We start from the raw sequence: 21,207 nt of genomic DNA, 5'->3' as shown, positions 1-21,207 counted from the left end.
GTATGTCTGCCAACACAATGTCCGACCTCCACAAGCTATCTGTAATACTCACAGAATATATCTGCTTGCTTACTGGGAAAGAAAAACTTGAAAAAATTAATTTACATTTGAATTTGTTAATTAAAAAGTTTCAGAGGCAGTTCAATTTTGGTCTTTTTTTTTGCCCAGAAAGCTAGCTGAGCTCCACAAGACTTCTGCCCACCAAACAGGTTTCCAGTTTGCTATACCTATAGCCAATATGGAGAGCTGGGAGACCTGGGTAGGTCTTCATGGTGAATCTCAGCATCAGTGGATCCCAGAAGCAGGGATGCCAGTAAAGTTAGGAAACGAACAGTTATTGCATGTAATATCCAATTCTCTATCTTTCTTTCCTTAAGGAGGATAAAGTTGAGTTTCAAAATTTCAAAGCACTCTATGAAATGCAATTCTTGTTTTCCACCTGCTTCTCCATGGTGTTGTATTGCACCCAGCACAAGTAAAAATGGTTCTTCCTCCCTTGCGATCAGTTTGCCAAAATCAATTCCCAAAAGAACTTTGTGGCACTTCTATACTTTGCCCTTTTGTGTTTCACAGAGCTCTGGTTTGGTATTTGTTAGTAAAACAGGGCTGAAAAATTACTTCAAAGATCCACTCATTGAACCCCTGCTCAAGAAGAGATAAACTTTCTTTCCAAAATCTCTCTAGCCTGTTTTTTAAAATCTTCCATGATGAAAATCCCACAAGCTCCCAGGTAGTCTATCATAGTGCTTAACTAGTTTTACCATTGGGAAGTTGTTTCTTGTGTTGGAGCATGTGCCATTGTGATCTTGGGGATATTGTGAGGGCAGGTATTACAAGTTTGGGAGACAAATAGGAAACGTGTTCTTGTTTTTTAGCAGAATGTCTTCCTAAGATGGTTATTATTCTAACCCTCTCAGAGGTAATTTTAGGAGAGCAGTGGTCACAGAGGAAATAGGTAAGTGGGAAGAATGTAGGAGAGGAACTCCAGAGCTAGATGGTAACTGTAGTCTGTCATTGGGTTCTGTAATTTACTGCTAATTAATAGCTATCACCACTATGTACACAGTACATGAATAAACACACACACATCCCTGTTGTTGCAAAAATAAATGACAAGGGAGCTTTAATGGGTAACCAGTATTGCCAAGTCTCATCAGCCAAAGCTCCCGTGAAGACGCTAAATGGCCTGAAAATCAGAGTCTGAGGTTCACATGGTATTTAAAATACATTTTGAATACTTATTGATCCATCAAACTTTTTTTTTTTTTTTTTACTGCTGAACTTCCATACTTGCAAGCTTTTCTCTGCAACCAGGAAACCCACAACGAAAATGAGAGCTCAGCTTTTCATAAAATCTCTTGATTTCAGAAAATGGCAGGAGAAGAAATATCCCTAAGGTACAAAGGCTCATAATAAGCTATGAGGGTTGTACCTACAGTCAGGACAGTCATAACAACTCAGGATGTGAGCTGTTATTTCTCATTCAACTGGCATTTCCAACGTGATTTTGGGGAACTGCCCTAGGACACAGTCAGCCCGAAGCTTGCCACTGACGGAATTGACACCACGAGTTCCTGCAGCACCTACGGTGGTGGCCAGAGGCAGCACGTCCCCAGACCTGGTACTGCTTATATCACAGGATCTGAAAACATCACAGCGCAGAGGGTTATGGCAACAACTCTTCTAACTAATCTATTATCCCTGACAAAAATGTAGCAAATATTGAAGGGCGTGTGTTAATAGGAACTATGAATATTCAGCACAGCCATATTAGCAAACTAAACATAAAGAACCTTCTACTTGGCAGCTATCTATGCCGAGTTTTAAATTAGCCAGCAGACCAAATGGATTTAGTGCTGTGCCGTGTTACTGCATCTAGATTACTAGAAGATATGCAATTAGGGCCATCAATCTACAGACCCAAATCCTACAAATATCAGCAAATTATATGCTATAAGCTATGCAATTTTGAAAGCTAATGCTCTTTATCTGTTTTTAATCCTCAGTTTTTCATAGTTGTGCTATAACCGTAGCATTTAATTACTCAGAGGACAATTCTACTGAGAACTGAACATTTCTCCAAAAGAAGTATTTTGGAGGAATAAAGTGAAGTCAATTTCCAGAGCTAGTATAAGCCGATTATGTCCTGGGGCTCAGATGAGGAACTAAGGTTTCAGATTTAAGAATCACCCCTGAAATATTTATTTTAATAAAACACAGAACTTCCTGGTAACAGCATTAGACTTTCATACTTCTTTACAAACAAGTCACATATCCAAAGTGAAATGCTTTTTGGCATGAGAGATATGCGGTCTCATAATCCAACTGATTTCATCAATAGAAGAATCCTCCCTGCTGTGGCTTAATAAATCACTCCAGCCAGCAAGTGCCAGCCATTTACAGTAAGAACTAGCTTAGAGTAACAACACTAAAAGCAAGTGTAGACCTAACATGACTTTTGCAGCTACTTCAAAGTGAAAACCCAGACAGGACAAACATATATGAAAATTATCAAATTCACTACCCCTAATTTTACCCTCTGTGTTAGAAATGTATTTGCACTGAAATCACTGAGAAATTTTACAACTTATTTCTTCCAGTTTTATTTCTACTACCAAGATAAGTATTTGTCCTTTTTTGAGCTCTCTCTTTCAGTCTTTACTGGCCTAAACATCTTCTTACATATCCTGCTATAAAAATCAGAAGCAACTCAGTTGAATATAGAATAGAGTATAAAAATGTGCAAAAAGAAAACTACAAACTACGTGCTTCACTGACATTGTCATTTGCTAATATTCATATAACTCATTTCAGAAGTATGGTAAACATGATCGGATATCGTACCAGTGTTTTCATACCAAAATTCCTGGATTTTTAACTACTGTGTTTTCCATTGGCTTTTTTATTTCCTTAACCATATAGAAAATAGTCAGGCACCATTAACTATTTGTAACAAAACAATATATTAATTAACACCATTCAGTGAGAATGAGCTGAAAATCATGTTCTTCGCTTGCCAGAAAGCTTCCATTTCTGTCTCATGTTTGTGTTCAGGACTAAACATAGCTACAGATACACTACTTGACATAACTGACCAAGGGAAAAAAAGAACAACTGCTGTAGAGATTTTTCAGAAACAGCAGCCAACGAGATTTTCTAAAGATAGGTAGGGGGTCAGAAGGGCTTCACCTTTTCATCTTGGAAAAATTCCTTACTGACAGATCTTTGATTAAACTGGGCAGAAATAGACTAAATCCCAATTAAGACATTCATATTTGTGGCAGGGCTTGAAAGAGAAAAGAAAGTGATGGGGGAGAGTAACTTAGAGCATTTTCTAGGCTTAACCTTAAAAATATAGGACCTGACTTCAATTATATTTATATCCATTCAATTCTAATGACGTCAGTGGATTTACTCCTAAATTATGCCAGATGGAAATCAAGCTAGCTATTACCACATTTTCATGCATATAAGCAGCACCTCTTTAAAAGTACCATTTAGTCAAAAGTACGTCCTTGGACAACATGCATCCTCAGAAAACCCAATTAAAATCAGAGGAAGGGACAATCAGTGACAGGGAATTTTAGGGGACAACTACACAGAGTTAGGAAGGGGAAGGTTGTTAGGAAAAGGGGAGATCCTAAAGAAGCTTCCTTTTGTCTTATCTGCACATAACTCTCACTGCTGCTGAATCTGAATGGTTCTGGGCTTTAAACAGATAACTTCTGGGGCTAGCACATGACAACACAGTGGCTATTTGCTTCCCCAGTTTAAAGCAAAAATCTGTGTGATCTACATTACCTCTGAGACTGGTGTTCTGACTTTTTTTTTTTAGCAGAGCAGCCTGCAATGCTCCTGCTGTCAAAACTTTAACATTCAGCCCCCTTTACAGATCCGTTCAGGGTTACAGGTGCAGAGCAGTTATCGGTTAGAGGTTGGTTCCTCGTAACTGGCGTTCAGAATTGTTCATTGGGTTGGATGCAATCTTATAACCACTTCCCACTTCTTCTGCTTATGCTTGCAAATATCCGAGCAGCTGTTTAAAGCTATCTGACCAGGGTAGAGACTGAACTTTTACTCAACGCTTCCCCAAGCTAATGGAAATGGATGATATATGTGGTCTTTGATGAGTGCAAACAGCCCCTGTTTCCAACATGAACTGAAAGAACACAGAGAAGCTAAAATTCCTTCCTCTGAGGTCTCCTCACAGCTGTAAAGAATTAATCTTATAAGGTTATAAATGGTTCAGAGAGGGCTGGTCTTATTCCTTTCCATAGGGGGGGTTTCAACACATTCCAGTCCCCTCAACAATTTGGACACCTGTCTGCACTCAACAGCCCCTGCACGGCATCCATGGGCTGCATCTTCCCCCGTCATCTTCCCACTGGCTCCCATTACGCTCAACTGCCCAAGCTCTCTCCCAATGCTGCCATCCCTCCTTCCTCCAATCTCTCCTCATCTTTCTACGTTCGTTCCCTTTGGCTTATGTCCCACAGGAACAAATACCATAGCAGAAACACAACATCTGTTGCCTGGTTCCATACGTGTTCCTTCTTTTACCTTGCCTACTGAGATGGTTAGATTTTGGAGCACAGCCTATTCCTATTATTATCATTTATGCTGCAATCCAGCCCAATGGCATTCCAGGTTTGGCTGCTTCTTCTGCCCTCTTCTGTTAACGTGGCTCGTTATGTTATTAAAGTGTTACATTATTAACCACAACAAGCACCACCAAAATCAGTGTTGCAACTGTTGGAACAACAAAGCAAGAGCCCAGTAATCAGTCAATTCTTCCTCAATAAACAACTCTTCCAGTAAACACAAAAGCTGTGGACCTGCAGACAAAATGTCACGTAAGAAGTTTCCCAAACTACCACATGCAGCTATGCAATCCCTCTCCATGCTACACTTCCTCTGCGGTATGTCCACCACCAACAGCCTCTTCCGTCTCTTCCAATTGCTTTTGCTCTGTTAACATCTGACTGCAGTTTTGGGCACACAAATTTAAATCTCCATTTTGAAATTTTTCTTAATGTATTCTTTAACCCTATGATTCAGGGATCCAAGGGATGATAAAGCATTTTTAAGGGGAATGAAACGTGTGCATTTAAACCTAAGGTACTAATGTATTTCCCTCCTGAAGGGCACTGCAGGAAGTCTTGCATATGGGATGAGATGAGGCCAGACAGAACAGCATACACTTATTTTCATATTAATATACAAGCTTTTCTCTCCATAAACAAATGGGTAAGTTTCTCTTTCCATAGAAGCTTTCTCTGTAAAGTGATTTTTTTAGACTCTTTTCCATAAACATCACTGACATTTCTAGTATAAAGCCCACAAAAATGGCTATTTCCATACTATGTATCAGCAGTCTACTCTGACCGGTATCTGCAACTATTTTCAGTACAAGATCAGTAAATGAATGTTTGCATAACAGCATCTGTTCAGCAGAAATATATACGTAACCCCCTTCCCCCTCCCTCCCAAATAACACGATGTGTTCGCACAGTTTCAGGAATCGTCAATGTGACTAACAGTCATTAGTGACCAGTGATTAAAACCCAGGTGTTTCCTTCCAGCACGCTCCTGTTACCGTACGAGAACCTGAAACACAAGGGATCCAAGTGACAGCTGAGAAAACCTTTATCAAAGTCCATTTGGCTTCAACAGTAATGTCACCACGTTAGGAGCAGGAGGGCTGACCCCCCTGACACGTGCATGGTCCTCCCTGTGTATACACGAAGAAACAGGCCTGGTCGCTTTGCTACAGAGCCCATTTTTGTGCCCCGCTTTTATTAAACAGGCACATCATGCAATCTGATATATACCCTTCCAAAGCAGGGGGCAGAAACACGCACTTGAAAAAATGTCGCTGCTGGTCTATCCAGGTCTCCAGGAAGGTTCACAAGAGTCCTGCAACCGGAGCTGGTAAGAACGGGTGTGTTTTGCTGAAGCTGACAGAGTTAAGCCACCGTATTCAGGCTTGCTGACAAGACACTCACTGCTCTTAACAGAGTGCAATCTAAGTGCTAGTGCTTTTCATCAGCTTTTTCTGATTCTTCTCATTCCCATCTCCAACAGGTTTAATTTCTGATGCTTGTCATACCTGTGGCTCTACTGCCACCTGACTTTTCTGAAGAACTAATAAGCTGCCCATCAGTCTAAACTGGGTTAGAGGAGAAAAGTACTTAATGCCGCCATTAGTGCAGAAATAGCCATGATGCCAGGTGACATTTCAGCATGACCTGCTCTCAAATGGACTGCATAGCTTTCCATGGATCCTATTTTGTGGTTATTCCTAAAGATTGTTTACCACATCTATGCTTAAATTGCATTACTTCTGTGTGCTGTGCAAAAAAGTCTGATGTCATTGCAACAGGTTCTGCAATGAGGTCAGGTCTGTTAAACTAATACCTAATTTCTTTACAGCTATGGTATGTCTGATGGGATACATCCCCAATGCCTCACATGTGAGTGTGAGGACACTTCACTTCTCTTATGACCAACTTCTCCAAGACATGGTAAAGATGAACTTGCTGCCTACTGATGGGGAGCTCTACCAAGAACAACACAACTATAGGGCAATTCCTCATACATCTAGAGAGCTTCATGCTTCCAGAAGATCCTGTTCTGGATTCTCCTACCCACTGACCCCTCATTCTCAGGTTGCCCTGATACAGAAGCTTGTGCTCCACAGAGAGCTGGCTAGTCATATCATGCTGTTTTTCTTATCTTGCACCCAAAGTCTAATGTGAATATCAAAGACTGCATCTCTATGTACTTTGGGTTTTTCCATTTGATTTCATTTGATTTTCTATTTCAGGCAGTAACATTCTTTCAGCGTTATTGATCAGTTTTCACAGCGTAAAGAAGAGGACATAAAATTGTGTGTGACCTGTGGAGATCACATTTATTCTGCCTCTGCTTCTCTCTCTCTCCTGCAGCTGGCTGTTTAGGGCTTATATTAAACCTGAATGTTTTGCTTTCTTGTGTTATTGTTGTGCAATTCTTCCTTCCTTTCCTAATCCTTAAAGTGAGGAAAACGGCAGGGAGAAGGATATTGTGCCTGTTGGGATTTTTGCCCATCCCTCCATGAGGATGGTTAGCAAGTTACTGCCTAACAGCAGCCGCATGGGAAATGTTTTGGACTGTTACTAGGTAGAGGCTAAATCCTGGAGCTTGAACCCTGCAAGCCTGGCATCACACGAGTCACAGCTGGGCTGTGTGCAGATCCAAATTAGCATGGCCCTGTCCTGCTCCAGAACAGACAAGTCCCAAATATAGCACAGAGGACTGAACCTTCTATTAGAGGACCCATATCTTCAAACTTCATCACTAATTGTAGGCAATGTGTCAGGTTTAAGGCAATTCCTCTGATTTTTATGGTCTTTCCCTAGATATACACTTGTAAAATGAGATTAAAATTTGGTCCTTTGATTGAAGTATTGCTTTCAGAAGCAAGCAGAAACATCAGCTTTTGCAACTCATGATGCTGACTGTTTGTGCTAACTCAGCAGTTGGTCCCAGAAACTTTTACCTGTGAGGACAGACGATCTTCCTTGCTGAGGGATTTCTAAATAAGGTAACATGCAGCTACCAATTAAAAAAATATAGCATTGCTCTGGAATTCTGTGAAATGCCGTGATAATCACTGCACAGTAATCTGCGTGACAAGGTTAAACCTAATGTTATTCAATGGCTGTTCCCCAAAGTAGATTCCCTTTCGGTAGTAAAATCATTATCTTACTGTTTAAACATTCAGGCTTTCCTCTCTATTTCACAGTCCATAAAGCACCTTTATGATGCTGAGATTTTTTTTTTTCAAACAGACAGAAGACGGTTTGTTTTTCCTGCTTTGATTAAATCCTACATCCCACAAGCAGTGAACCTGTGATACTGCTCAACAGTTTTTAATTGTCTGCTTCTATTAAGATGCCAGCACCGTATGTCTTTTCTGAAGCCCCAGTGTGATTTTGCTACGTGCCTGGCATCAGCACGGTCAGGGTTGAGGTTAATGTGTACACCATACAACTCATTAGCTGTGCATTACTATCAGAGCCAAAAATCAACATGATTGATCCAACAATATGTTTGGGCTTGGGACTGAGACTCAAATGAGGTCTTACCAAACGCAAAGGTCAGCAACTTGGCACAAAATTTGCTGTGCGCAGAGAAAGCTTTTCTTTCAAACTATTCATCAGGGAAGGTACGAATGACAACTAATATGGGCCTCATTAAAAACAAGAGGAGGAAACCCCTTGGAGAGGGCAAGGAGGCTCCCTCACTGTCAATTTGTTTTTTCAGTCCTTTGCTAAAGCTTTTATTTATGTTACAGTAAAGACAATGCAGAGCTTAAAGGTAGCTATGGGCTTTGGGGGTTAGAAGATGGGTTGGACTAATTATCTTGATGTGCGCTATCAATTACTGTCCAGTTAGGCAGAGAGGATAACTCTGCAGGCAGAAATAAATCTTCAGATTTGAAGGATGTGGGGGAAGGAAATGAAAGAATTTTTTTTTTATTAGCAGTATTATTTCTTTTAGTTAAAACTCTAGTGTCAAAACATTTTCTGTCTTAAAATAACTAAAACAAAACAGACACTAGCAAAAGAGTGGGAGAGAGAAGAAGAATGCTACAAGCGACCTTTTCAACTAAGGGATTTGTTTTAAGTACAGTTCTTAGGAGGGTTTCACTCGTAACTCAAGCGTTCTTGCCGCAGTCAGGCCCGGAAAACGGTACTTCAAAATATGCCATTTTGCATATGGCATCACCACGTTCTTTTCTTCCTCAGAAACCAAAAGTGTCGAAAATGCTACTGATACAACAATTAGGCAGTAAAAGAAATACTTTCCTGCAGTCTTCCGCGTTGCTGTATTGCCATATAATTGTCTAATAGCACATTTTTGTTAGGGCTGTCATGGTATCATGGGTATAATTTTATTTTTACAGGATATGATAATAAGGTAAAAGGCTGGCGTTAATAGCTTTAGAAGCCTATTACATAAACAGAGGTTGAGGATTAAAATTGGACTGAATTTGTAGTTTGCACTGAGCAAATGTCTTGCCACAATGAAAACTATAGTGCATATAACTTTTCCCCCACCACTATTTCTTTTAAACCCTCCTATTCTTCTAAAGGTCAATCCCTCTTTCCAACAGAGAACTTAGATTCCTTTCAAGGTATTTTTAGAAAATCTGTGTTTATTTTTTTTCTGTTAAAGCTTGTTTGGCAAAACAGGATACAAAGCATGTTGCCTCTGCTTTTGCCAACAGTGATATTCAGCTATTCTGCAATATTCCTCAGACATTAACCAGCTAAGCTGTCCTAAAATCACTTGCGAGTAGGGACCACATACCTCTGAATGGAAGCTGAGTGGGAGAGCAGGATGCGGCAACACTATACAATAACACAAGGGAAAAAGCAAATGTTTTCCTCAGAATTAGGGCATTTTTACTAGGAATGGCTCCACTTTTGCCAGGAGTTTTCTCAGCTGGAAACAGCTAAGGGTTTTGGTGGGGGGGAAGGGCTGCAGGGGAGAGGGAATATTTCTTTTTTACAGCCTATTCTGCTGCTTGCTAATCTATTTATTCCTGCCGTCAACCAAAAAGCTGAAATGGGTGCGTTGTTTCATTAGAAATAAAACCTGACGACTGGGGGGATAGGAATTCATGTCGGGCAGAGCCTGAAGGTCCAGGTGCCCCCAATGGACCTGTCCCTTCTCCTTGAAGGTGAACACACCAAACACACCTCTGATTTTTAACTTAGGCGTTATTAGAAGACAACAACAGCAAATGAGAACGAGGTCATTGGGAACAGAGAAAACTCAGCTGGATGGGAACTTAATGGCTGACAACAAATCTTGCCCATGCACTGTGTCCCAGCAGGAGGAGCAAGGAGGGCTTTCCTTCGCCCCACAGCTTGGCTCCCGGCCTGTCACGGTCCCCGCTCGGTCCCCAGGAAAGCCATCTCCCCTCTGGCACCTGCAGAACGTGGCAGCAGGGCTTTTGTGGCAGGTCCAACTTTCCCTCCTTCCAGGCAGACCCCTGCCTCAGTGTGAAACTACCCCAATACACCTGGAAACCACTCGAAACCTGGGGCTATTCCAACCTCTGCCAAAGCCAGGCAACGATTGGGTCAGGTCTTTGGTACGTCTCCGGGTCTAAATCTACCTCTGGGAAAGAGCAATAGGAATGGAAAAATGCTAAGTCTGTCAAAGCATTTACTCTCCAACTATGTGCCTCAGAGTTTTAATGCAAAATTGGTTGATTTTTGCAGGAGGGACATTCCTTTCCTTTCAGACTTCATAAATGCAGCCAATAAGCAGAAAAATCCAAACAAATAAGCAAACAGAACCAGTACAAGGGTAGCCCAGGCCATCCACCTGCGCTGTGACGAACCACCACGTGGAAAGGCCCAGCACGAAAGAGCATCGGGAAGGCACAATACAGCCTTTCTCAGCTTCCATCTTGTCCTAGCGACACATAACAGCAGTACATCAGCCCTGGGGATGTCAGAGGAATTCTGTTTGCCTCGTACAACTGAAAAGGGCCCTAAGGGTCCATGGGGAGCTGCTGGTGCACAGCACTGTTCAGCTCAGCGCGGCCAAGAGGGGCGATGCTCAGGGCTTCCCTACTGCGGGGGCAGTCTGCATTTGCCTTGTTCTCCATTTCAGTGGGGTTTGCCCCAAAGCTAGTTTGCCCCTAGACGCCAGGTCTCTTTGGTCAGCTCAGTGTCAGCTTGCTCTGGTTCACCGCCTGCTCATGAGTGCCTGCTGAAGGTAGGGTGCAGAAAACAACAGGGCGGGAGGAGGCCAGTTCTGTTGGCCCTCGAAGTGCCTAAAATCATTGTGGACTGGCACCTTCCAGTCCCCACTGACGGCAGGGCCACGTGCTGGCTCAGGAGAGGTCTTTGCTTCTTTATGCAGCATGTCTTTTACTAAGGAAAGGCTCCTGTTACACTTAAATCACATCTGGAAACCAAGGGGCATCATTGTCTCCAATCCCTCCACTGTCCTTGCAATATTTACTTTCAGAGGTTGAGAGGAAGAAGGAGGCCTTTCGCCTGCTTCTGAAGGAAGGGGATCAAAGCCTTCCTTCACATCATGCCTATACATCTTCGGCTTTTTTCCAACTGAATGTGAATGCAAATACGTTTCAAAGCTGGGGAGCTCCGAGAGGCGAGCTGACCTGGTACGTGCACAAGGGCAGGTGGGTCCTTCTGGGCACATCCTCCTTCAGCTGCTGAGGCAACAAGAAACACTGAGAACGCCCCAGGGCAGTCCCTCCTCCGGCAAAACCGAGCCAGCAGCTCAGCTCTGGGTTACGTAGAAGACAGGGTTAGGCTGGCAGCCGGTGGGGGGACGCGGGAGCCCAGCCCGACTCTCCTGCCACATGCAGCTGTTGGGAGGACGGCGCCGGAGGAGCTCACGGAAACAGCTCCTATACCCCAGGGAGGCAGAGACAAACCCTCATTTCCTTTTGGCGCTCCTTCTCCCAAGCTCTGCGCCCTCATTTCCTCTCTCGGAGCTGGGCCGCGTGTGCGAGCGAGCCAAACGCAGAGCCGCCTCTCGCCGCGGGCCCGCCGGCAGCCGGCCGCAGCCCTGCTTCGGCTCCGCATCCCGTGTGGGAGCCTGCAGCAACACCCCACAGCTCACAGTCCCTCCTGATTTAGGACGGCAGCTGCTAAACAAAACTTCCCAGCAGTATGCAATAAAAAAGAAACTTTCTGCTCATTCCGGGGGTTCAAGTGAACAGTGAGAGCAATGACGTGCTGTATCTTCACTTAAAAATGAAGACAAGTGTTATTAAGTCAGTTAAATTAAAACTTAGGGAGAAGGAGAAGAGGCAGAGTGAAATCACCTCTACTGCCATTTGGCCAGAGCACTGGGACTAATGCAGTCCTTGTGGAAAGGACTGTGGGATGTGTGGGGCCCGATTTTATGCTTCAGTTCAAATTCTGTGAGAATAGTTTTACACATTAAGGCTAATGCAGGCACAATAGCACTCATTTAGCAACGCTCCATAATTATCTGCTTAGAGTAGCCTCTTTATTTTATTTTATTTTTTTTAACTAAACTATATTGCAAAAGACTAACTTTCAAGCTCAGGTCTTTCAGTCTCATTCCTTCCATTTACCCTCATATTCCTACAATTTTTCATGATTTATCACCCCAATCTTTACAGTTATTTTTCTTCCCAATCCCCTATACTGAGCACTTTTGCTTGACTTGTATTTATCATTTGCTTGGCTATCACTGGCATGGGAGGAAATAACGTGTACGATGGGAAAACCCTAACAGCATGGTGAATGAAATGGCTATTTTTAGTCAGTTTTCTTAATATATCCATCTATTGGATGCACCTGAAGCAACACAAGAACTGATGTTTCTGACACATTTGATCAGTGGCCTATGGAGGAACCTTACTGAATCTGGGAGAGGAAATTACTCTTCATGCTATTTCAGGTTTACGTCTTTCCTAAGAACAGGCCGATCGTTATCCCAGATAATGAAGACTGTTAATGTAATTAGGCACTCTGTTGTGATGTTTTACAAAGCAAACAAATAAGTTCTGGAATTAATTAGCCGCAAGGTCAAGCAGCACAGGGCAAAGCAGGACTCATCATTTTTACTTAAGTGTTTCAAAGTAAATAATTAGCCAGGATTTAAAAGTACAATTTCTAATTTAGGACACACAGAAGATTTTCCCATTTGAGGTATATGAAGTCTCCAAAAGGTCAGATTAATTTTAAGATTACTGTCTTCTATATATTATCAGTGTGATGAGTCAGATCCTTTTCTAACCTCTCAGAACAGGACGCCTCGACCAAATTACTTTACTTTTCTTCCTGGGCCTTATAGTTAGGTAGCATTTCCACTCACTACCTTGAGGGCACATTACAAGACCCTTCTTCCTGTTCATCTTTCAAACAGATGTATTAAAAAAATCCCCACAGAAATACACAGATGATTATTAAAACAGAGACTGAAAGAAGAAAAAGAAAGCTGTAGAGACTAGAAATTGCAGTGAAGACCACGCTAGCCAAATCTAATTTCCTTGCAAAGAAATTAGGTATTTGAATAATAGCTTTCATAGCAAACGCTAATGCACCTAGCAGGCCATTTATCTGGTTAAACTATACACTTATTTGCAGTAGGGGTTAAGACATTGTGCAACCAAAAGTTCACTTAAGTTTCAAACATGCGCTGGTAGTTTCCAGGGTCAGAACAAAGACATCAGAATTAGTACAACAGGGATTTTATTCCTGAATATGCCACCGGTTCAGTTTGTGCAGTCTGATGAGTCAGCTAACCCGATCAAGGAGTTATATGCTGCCTAAATAGGTAGTCCCCATCCCTACACCTTTGCAACATGCTCCCCCTGCTTCTCTTGCACTGGAATTTGCATTTGTCAAAAACCTGCAGTGAGCTGGTTTGGGGATCTAAACCCGCAGAAAACTGTCACCACCCCAAAAAACCGGAACGTGCTCTCTGTTAGTGTCATGCCGTGCCCTGGCTCGTTACAGGGTGAGACGAGCACTAATCACCACTGCAGCGGGAGAGCCGCAAGCAGCCCCAGCCCAGAGCCCTTCAGGCTGCCACGTAACGGGTTTGTAAAACGCCGTCTTGCCACTGCTCTGCTTCTGCACTGAGTCACAGGGACCCAGTTAAAGCCAGATTTCATTTGATGATGTGAAATAAAGACCAAATGTTTTAACTACCTGATGGGTTGGTGTTTTCTACAAAGATGTTTTCAGCCTGCTGTTACAAGTCTGTTCTAGGAATTCAGCAATAATAAAAATTTTAAAACTGATGCATCTCTTCTCTTCTTTGAAAACCTGTACGTGGTATCTGTTATCAGAATAACAATGCAGCTCTGTTGCCGTCTACTTGTTTTGCAAACCAATGAACTTACTTGCAAAGGAAATGGCAAAAAAAGAAGTCTTCATTTTAGATTGGAAAAAAAAGACTCAGCTAAACTTTCATGTCATTTGACTAAATCTTGTTTGGACAGCTTGCATGTCTCACAATCTTACTGTTATTGCTCATTCTTCAGCATTAGAGTGAGAGCAGGAAGATAAACATAATACTGCAATGTAGAGCTTGATACGGAAGAAGATCGCTCTTCTATGACACGTCCCACACTTCACTTCTAATACAATGATATGGTTATCTAAGGGTAGAGGAGACTGAACAGCCTATAATACATTAACACACTTTTCATTTCACAGATAGTGTCACGAGCTGAAAAAGAACTCCGATTCACCATGCCAGTTTGGTTATTTGCCCTCCAGTATCAGGTATTTTCTCCACTCTGATCTACACATGAGATTTTTGAGAGCAATAATACATTTGCCCCAAGCATACAGAGCTATGTGAACATGGGCAAAATGCTGGAGTTAAGATCTAGCAAGAAAAGCCAAGTGAAGAATTTTTCTGCAGTTTCAAATATTAACATTATAAAAGACAACTTGCAGCAACTCCTATTTTTAAGTTTCTCAAAGGAGCCTTGAGACCATTTCTAACAAACCCATTGTCTGTTAAGACATTTGACATTCAGAAAGGAGAATGTTCTCTGGCTGCAGAAGCGCTTTTGCATTTAGCCAAGTCTACATTCAAAGTTTCACTGGCACAGCGAGCACAGTTAGAGACACAGAGCTAGGGTTTTTGTTTCTGTTTTTTTTTCTTAAATGACCTAGCTACAGCGTTGATGCCTCACTACAGATTCAGCTACCCCTTGAGCAAGTAATGCTTTGCTTGTATGGCCAATCACTCTGCTGAGCTGGAAGAAAACTACCTCCGCAAAAACACTTTTGCCAGAACACCTTTTTGTGTTTGCATGAAGGAAGCCAAAATATAGATATGACTTTTTGCAATAATACCTTGTTCAGTTGGAATGGACATACAGAGTGATAAGAATAAACCACCGTTTTCTAAACGTTTTAGCCCTCTAGCGCAAAAGCAAAATTTTCCCCTCGTGAAAAAACTCAGCAGTATGTGGGTAAGCATGATGAGAAAAGCAGAAATGCCTATTGCAACTCCCCTGTAACCCACTGCCTGGGCAGAGCTAGAGAAGAGGGAGAAAAGGGAGATGGGAAACCTATTTCTGAAAGGATAGAAAGGATTCCTAGAGAGCAGAGGGACAGTTAACATGTACATGGAAAAGTTCCTCAGTTAGGATTACATTATTAACTTCTTTTTTGTATTAGGTCACCAGAAGTGTCTTTATAAGAAGCATTAAAAAAAAAAAAGTTCAGGAAAGATTAAAGCCCACGTGGAGCTGTTGCCTCCTGCTTCGCACCCTCGTTAATCCCACCAGTCTTGCTGAAGTGAAAGAGAGATCTAAGATGGGGAGCATGCTCACATCCTTGCAAACTGGCACTTAACATTTCTGCTGGTAACAGAAAAGCGTTAGGACACTGGGGACTAACACAACTCCCTACTCTTTGGCCGGCCTCAAAAACCCTCCTCACGAGGGTCAAGGTTGGGACAAGGTTAGCGTCTTAATAAAACAGGGAATTTGGCATCTCTAATGATTGCTTCTGGCTGTTTTCCTCCTTACCTATAATAATTTCCCTGTGAGTGCTCTGCTTTCTTAAAGGCAAGCAGAGCTCATGGCTGCAGGTGCTTGACCTGCTGGAGGCCGACCCCTTCGTGCACGCCACGGGCAAAGGGAGGGGCCTCCCAAGGTGGACCTGCCCAATGGAGGAGGCTTCAGGCTCAACACCGCTATTTAAGGGCTGTCTTCGTGGAGAAGCACTTCATACATGGAAGAATTCTGCCAGCATGCAGTTACATAGTACCTTAGATAACCTCCTAATTATTTTAACGTTACCCACCTGAGAGAGACTCAGCTAATGAATCTATTTTTGTAGGAATGTAAAGGTTGAAGTTGAGAGCTAAGCTTGGAGCAGAGACATATAAAAAAAAGTCAAACCAGGAAATACTTTAATGAAAGCTAGGAGTAATCACAGAAAATTACAGTGAAATTTCTATGGGATTACATTTTGCATTCCCAAACAACCAAAAGGATTTGTCACAGTTAATGTCACTCCATTTTGCTGAGAATTCACTATAAGGATAAGCTATATAAGTAACACAATGTGATGCAATAAAAGCTGTCTTAAAAGTTACAATCTAAGATGCTTTTCAAAATGGAGTTCAGATTTCTTCCCACTGCAGTCCATGGAAAAATGACAACATATGCCACAAAAAATCATAGAGAAAATACTAATAATAATATCGGGAGGAGTACAAGCCACATGTTTTATTCTGTTGCTATTAATAACAAGGTCCACTCCCCCATGGATTTGCTTTCTAAGCTCTGGAAATTAGAAATCAACCAGCAGTGGATGTGGTAAGGAAGTTCCCTCCAGGAGAAGAAACCGGGTATTCCTGGTGTGCTTCCAAAAACCACCATAGAACTGAATTTCTGCCCACTGGCTAACTCAGGTTTTGCAGGAGGAGCTGTGTTAAGGGGAGCATCTAGGAAATGCACGGTGGCTAGCACCTAGCCCGGCTGCCCCCAACACCTCCTCTCACACAGTACATGGCTGCATCTCCTTCTCTTACCCTGCAGGTTAGCTTTCTTACATCTAGGATGTACAGCCCACTTTCCAGCAACAAAATAAAACAATTTAACTTGTTTTTTTACCATATGTAGTGATTTTCTTTGCTTTTAACCAGGTCTCCAAAATAAGAAGCAGCTGGGAACTTTTGACCTCACTCCACTACTATTGCAGAGCTCTGGACAGTTAGTTCAGTGAGGAAAACATGTTGACTTTTCAGTTACAATGTCATTGCAAATCTCTCAGGGCTAATTCTTGATGACAGCCTTTCTAAATACCCTGGAACGTGCACAGAACCACAGCTTGGCCCTATTAAAGGCAACATAAATTTTACCACTAAATTCAACAGAATCGTGAGTTGGTCCAGAATGAACAGCATGAAGTAAGATCTCAGCCCATAAGGCAAAAAGAAGAGGGGGAAGAAGTGTGCAAACTAGAGATTACTTAGTAACTGCCATGAAGAGGGCAGGTTAAGGTACATCCCTCTCCAGATGAAGAAACACTACTTTCAACACTATGAAAATAGCAAACTATCATAGTTTTAAAACAACAAGGTATATTTCTATAAAAACTTTCACTCAGAAGAATCAATTCAGCAATAACTAGAGAAAACGCTTGCCCATCAAAGAAAAAAGGCTATTCAGTGCCATCAACACTGTATCACACACTAGCTTTCCCAAATTTTTTAACAGTATTCACTTCCATTTCTTATTTAACTGTCCTATTGGTGGCTGTGCTGCTAAGGAACTGGACTCAATTTCACATTTCTGTTTTCACCCCACTACAAAGCATTGTTGATCACACACTTCATAAGAAAACAAAGGAAATTCATAAAAAAGAAGCATGCATGTGTCCTCTTAAAATGATGTTAATTTATGAAGCATAAGGCTTATATATGATCTGCTACAGAGTATTAACCCTTTCAGAGGAGAGACTTTTGAAACAGCAAATGCCAGTTATACTCAGTTTTTCAAAAGTTTATGGAAATGCATACAAAAGGGAAAGCAAGACTAAGGACCCCCTTGCTGTCCAGTTTAACACTGCTAAAATGCACTTAGGCGTTGGAATTTTAACCAGTAGCTGAGATTGTTCCCTCCAGTTTTACATTCTCTACAGCACTAAGCCACAGGTTTCTGCCATTTTCCCCACTCTGTAAGCTTGGATGGAGGAACAGGAACATTTATAAAATATATTTGAAAAGTTTTGCAACCTTCACCTTACTAGAAGGAGTGTGGACCTGACCCACACTTTACTGAAAAGCAATGATGTGTCCTTTCAACGAATGCTAGATGGAAGTATGGGAGCTGTGTCTGGGGCTCCCATATTTCTATCTGTAAAATCTCAGGCAGAGCTAAAAGGTACAACATACCTTGCAGGGCAACCATAGTCTGCCTTATGCACCTTTGCTGGACGCATAGGTTGAGAGGATAGAGTACACACAGTGGGCTTTTATCCTGGACTTGAAGGGACCCAGCTCAAGGGGTAGAGGTGCTCTGAATGGCCACCCAGGCAATATTTGGGTGGGTGGTACTTCTAGGCACAATATCAGTGCTGTTACAGGAGTCAATCCACGCATATCAGTTAGCACAGGCCTGAAAACAAATTCTGAAAGTACTGAAACCAAATTATCTCATACTGATACTGTGCATTCTTGGGTTCACTTCCCACAGGCCACTGGTTTGCAAACTATTTGTCACTGGCCACTGTGGCATCAAAGTATTTTGAAACTTAGACTGTGCAAGATGGGGGAAAAGCTGCAACCACATGCTCAGCCGGGGAATCTGCCTTCTAGGAGGATGCCCTCGAATGCAGCATTGCATTTAAGCAGCGCGCTCCCCCGACACAGCAGGGAGAATGGCCTCACGCACCAGCCTGTGCCCAGCTCTTGCGGGCGGATGCAGCAGAGTGGTGGACTGCAGGCCAAGCAACCGGTTACCCATGAGGAGCAGGAAGCTGGAGTCAGTTTTTGCAACTCAGAAACGTGCGCTCTTGACAGATCACGAGACTTTCGATCTCCCAGGAAAGCCTTTGCTAATTCGTATACAGAAGCAAAGACTCAGGGGATCTTTCAGGTATAAAAAAAAAAATAGCACAAGTAATACTTGGCACATTAGAGGTCATCATGAAAGCTAAATCAAAAACCAGAATCTCATTAAGCCTCTACACTTTCAGTCAAGGCTGAATTCAGGAACAGAGAGACAGAGACAGAGTTTAGAAATGAAAACAAGAATGTTTTAGTTACCTTTTCTGCAAGCCAGCCTAGATGCCTAATCTCTCGACTTCCAGCAATCCCTGTTTTACCCAGCTGGTCTCTGACCTCTGCAATCACCCTGGGGATGAGATCATTGACACTGGAGTGGATGGCACTGAACCAGGCCTGGGCTGTAGCCGAATCCTTACTCCTTAGAATCACGGTGTGCTTGGCATCAGGTGAATGAACTTCAATAAGTCTAGAAAAATGGGGGGGGAAAAACATTATGTTCACTCTAGAAACTCAAATACTGTTAGGTGGCTAAATTTGTTACCTAGCTTACTGTTAGAGTTAAAAAGCATGATACTAGTATGAAGACCTACCACTAAAAACTTACCTTTACAGTGGCTGAATTTAGTGGGATCCACCTGGTTATGCCTGTACTGATGCTACCATGAAGTACTGATCCTTACAAAAGGGATTTGCCCATGTCGATCCAACCCCGCATCTAGTATGTCAACAGGAATTCCAAATAGAAAGGCAAAAGTAATTAATCTATTACTTAAAAAGATACACCGCTGTTTTTCCATGAGGCTATCTCTTCCCGCTCAGCAGTTCCTCAGGCTTTGAACTCTGACACAACAACCACCAAGGAACAGTGACTGTGGACAAGCTGGGGATAAGCAGCTGCCTTCTTCAGCTGTACATCAAGGCACCACCAGAGTTTTTCAATGCACTTATTTTATATATGCAGAGCTAAATGAAAAAGCCCTAATCCTAAATAGAGAAGTTTTCTTGGGACTCCACTGTGGGTTCAGTGACACCACTAAATATGAACCAGAAACCCAACTTAATTGGCCTTCTCCATGAGTTACAAATATCCTGAATGCTCCATTTAGATCCTGATAGCAGTGTCAGCAAGAATGTGCCAACCACAACCACATGATTGCTGCTGGCAGGCATCTTTCATGGTTTTCTTAATTCATGCGGAGATAGATGTTTTCCCCAAAAAACATGCTTACTAGACCATCCCGTGGGTTTTCACTCCACAACTGTGGTTTCAAAGGCACAGATGAACACAGTTTTCAGGAAAAATAATCCTGTATGTAGTGGTTATGGGAATTGTGCCAACACCTTTGCTAACAACAACAACAACAACAACAACAACAACAACAACAACAACAACAACACCCTTTTAGAGAGAGTTGCAGCTATTTCAGCTCTGTTTTTAGTGAACTATTAGTTAGTGGGGCTCCGTGTGCTCTTCTATAGCTTTGTGGGCCACTTTCATTTGAACTTATAAACTAGCACAATAAGTAATAGTCTGGTTTATCTTTACATAGTGACTGCAAAACCAAGCCCTGGTCATTGCCTATCACTCAGCTCCGTATCACATCAGTGCTTTTTCATTATACATGTCCTGTGACTTCCCCTCAACACTACCCACACAAATTCAACGTGAGATTTGAGACCAGCCATGTACTTGTGTATTACTGCATGATCCCTGGGACACATAATGCCTCTTTTCTCTAACAGAGAAGTAATTAGCACAGTGGAATTTGTTGGTGTTGAGGTTCAGGACAATACTGCAATACGAAATTTGTTATATAATCACAAAATCCTGCAAGTTGGAGCTTAATTAACAATTAACAATTTTAAATTAATTGATTAAAACAGGCAGAATCCAGAAGAGAACCCAGCTCTATCTGCGCCGTTCTCTAGTGCTAACAGAATCAGGACTGTTGGTCTTTTGTTTGTCCGTTTTGGGAAGGGGCTGTCTACACGTAGACACTGCTCTAAAAATAGAAAAGGTCAGGATTTTCCAAACTAAGCAACTGAACAGTCCAGGGTCCTAAATCACTGTTTAGATAGTTTTAAAAGTGGGTTGATTTTTCAGAAAGTGCTGAGCTAACACAATAGCTCATGTTTCCTCAGTAACACTACTGGAACTCAGCACCTTCGGAAAATAAAGTCCTGTATTTAGCTATTCCAGTAGGTACAGAGAATTCAGCTTTAGGTACTGAAGAAACAATTCCTGGTCACACTATGCAGATCTGATGATTAAGAAAATTATGTTTGTAGATATGCACTTTCCTCACCATATTCTTACTTTTTTTAACCGCAAGAAAACGCTGTCTCCGGAGCAGTTACGATTCAGCTATTTGTGACCGATGAGCATGAAGATCATACATAGCTCCCACACCCTTTTTCTGCCATTGATCAGAAACTCCTGCTCTCTCAGTGCCACACGAACTTGATCTTGTACCCAGAAAACAATAAAAGCAAACTGGACTTGGATTTTAAAAGTACCTTGTGGTAATTAGTGAAATGTTACTTCCTACTTAAATAACACTTTTTGTCATGAGATCTCAAAGCATTTTACAAAGGGGGTTCAGTCACAGCATCCCCATTTCACCACTGGAAAAGCACCCAAAGAGGGGATGAGAT

At 42.1% G+C, this 21,207-nt stretch overlaps 1 protein-coding gene across 1 annotated transcript in view; it reads right to left on the bottom strand.

The window, feature by feature from the left end:
- The window catches only part of SNTB1 (syntrophin beta 1), a 119,038-nt gene that overhangs the window by 23,313 nt on the left and 74,518 nt on the right, over positions 1-21,207 (bottom strand). Inside the window, exon 3 of the mRNA XM_067290205.1 lies at positions 18,811-19,018. Within this exon, the coding sequence (XP_067146306.1) occupies positions 18,811-19,018 (208 nt within the window). The remainder of the gene's footprint in view (positions 1-18,810; positions 19,019-21,207) is intronic.

Source organism: Apteryx mantelli, chromosome 2, assembly GCF_036417845.1.
Source record: "Apteryx mantelli isolate bAptMan1 chromosome 2, bAptMan1.hap1, whole genome shotgun sequence".
Taxonomy (NCBI): Eukaryota; Metazoa; Chordata; class Aves; order Apterygiformes; family Apterygidae; genus Apteryx; species Apteryx mantelli.
The sequence above is the reverse complement of the archived record's forward strand: the minus strand, read 5'-3'. Positions and strand labels throughout refer to the sequence as shown.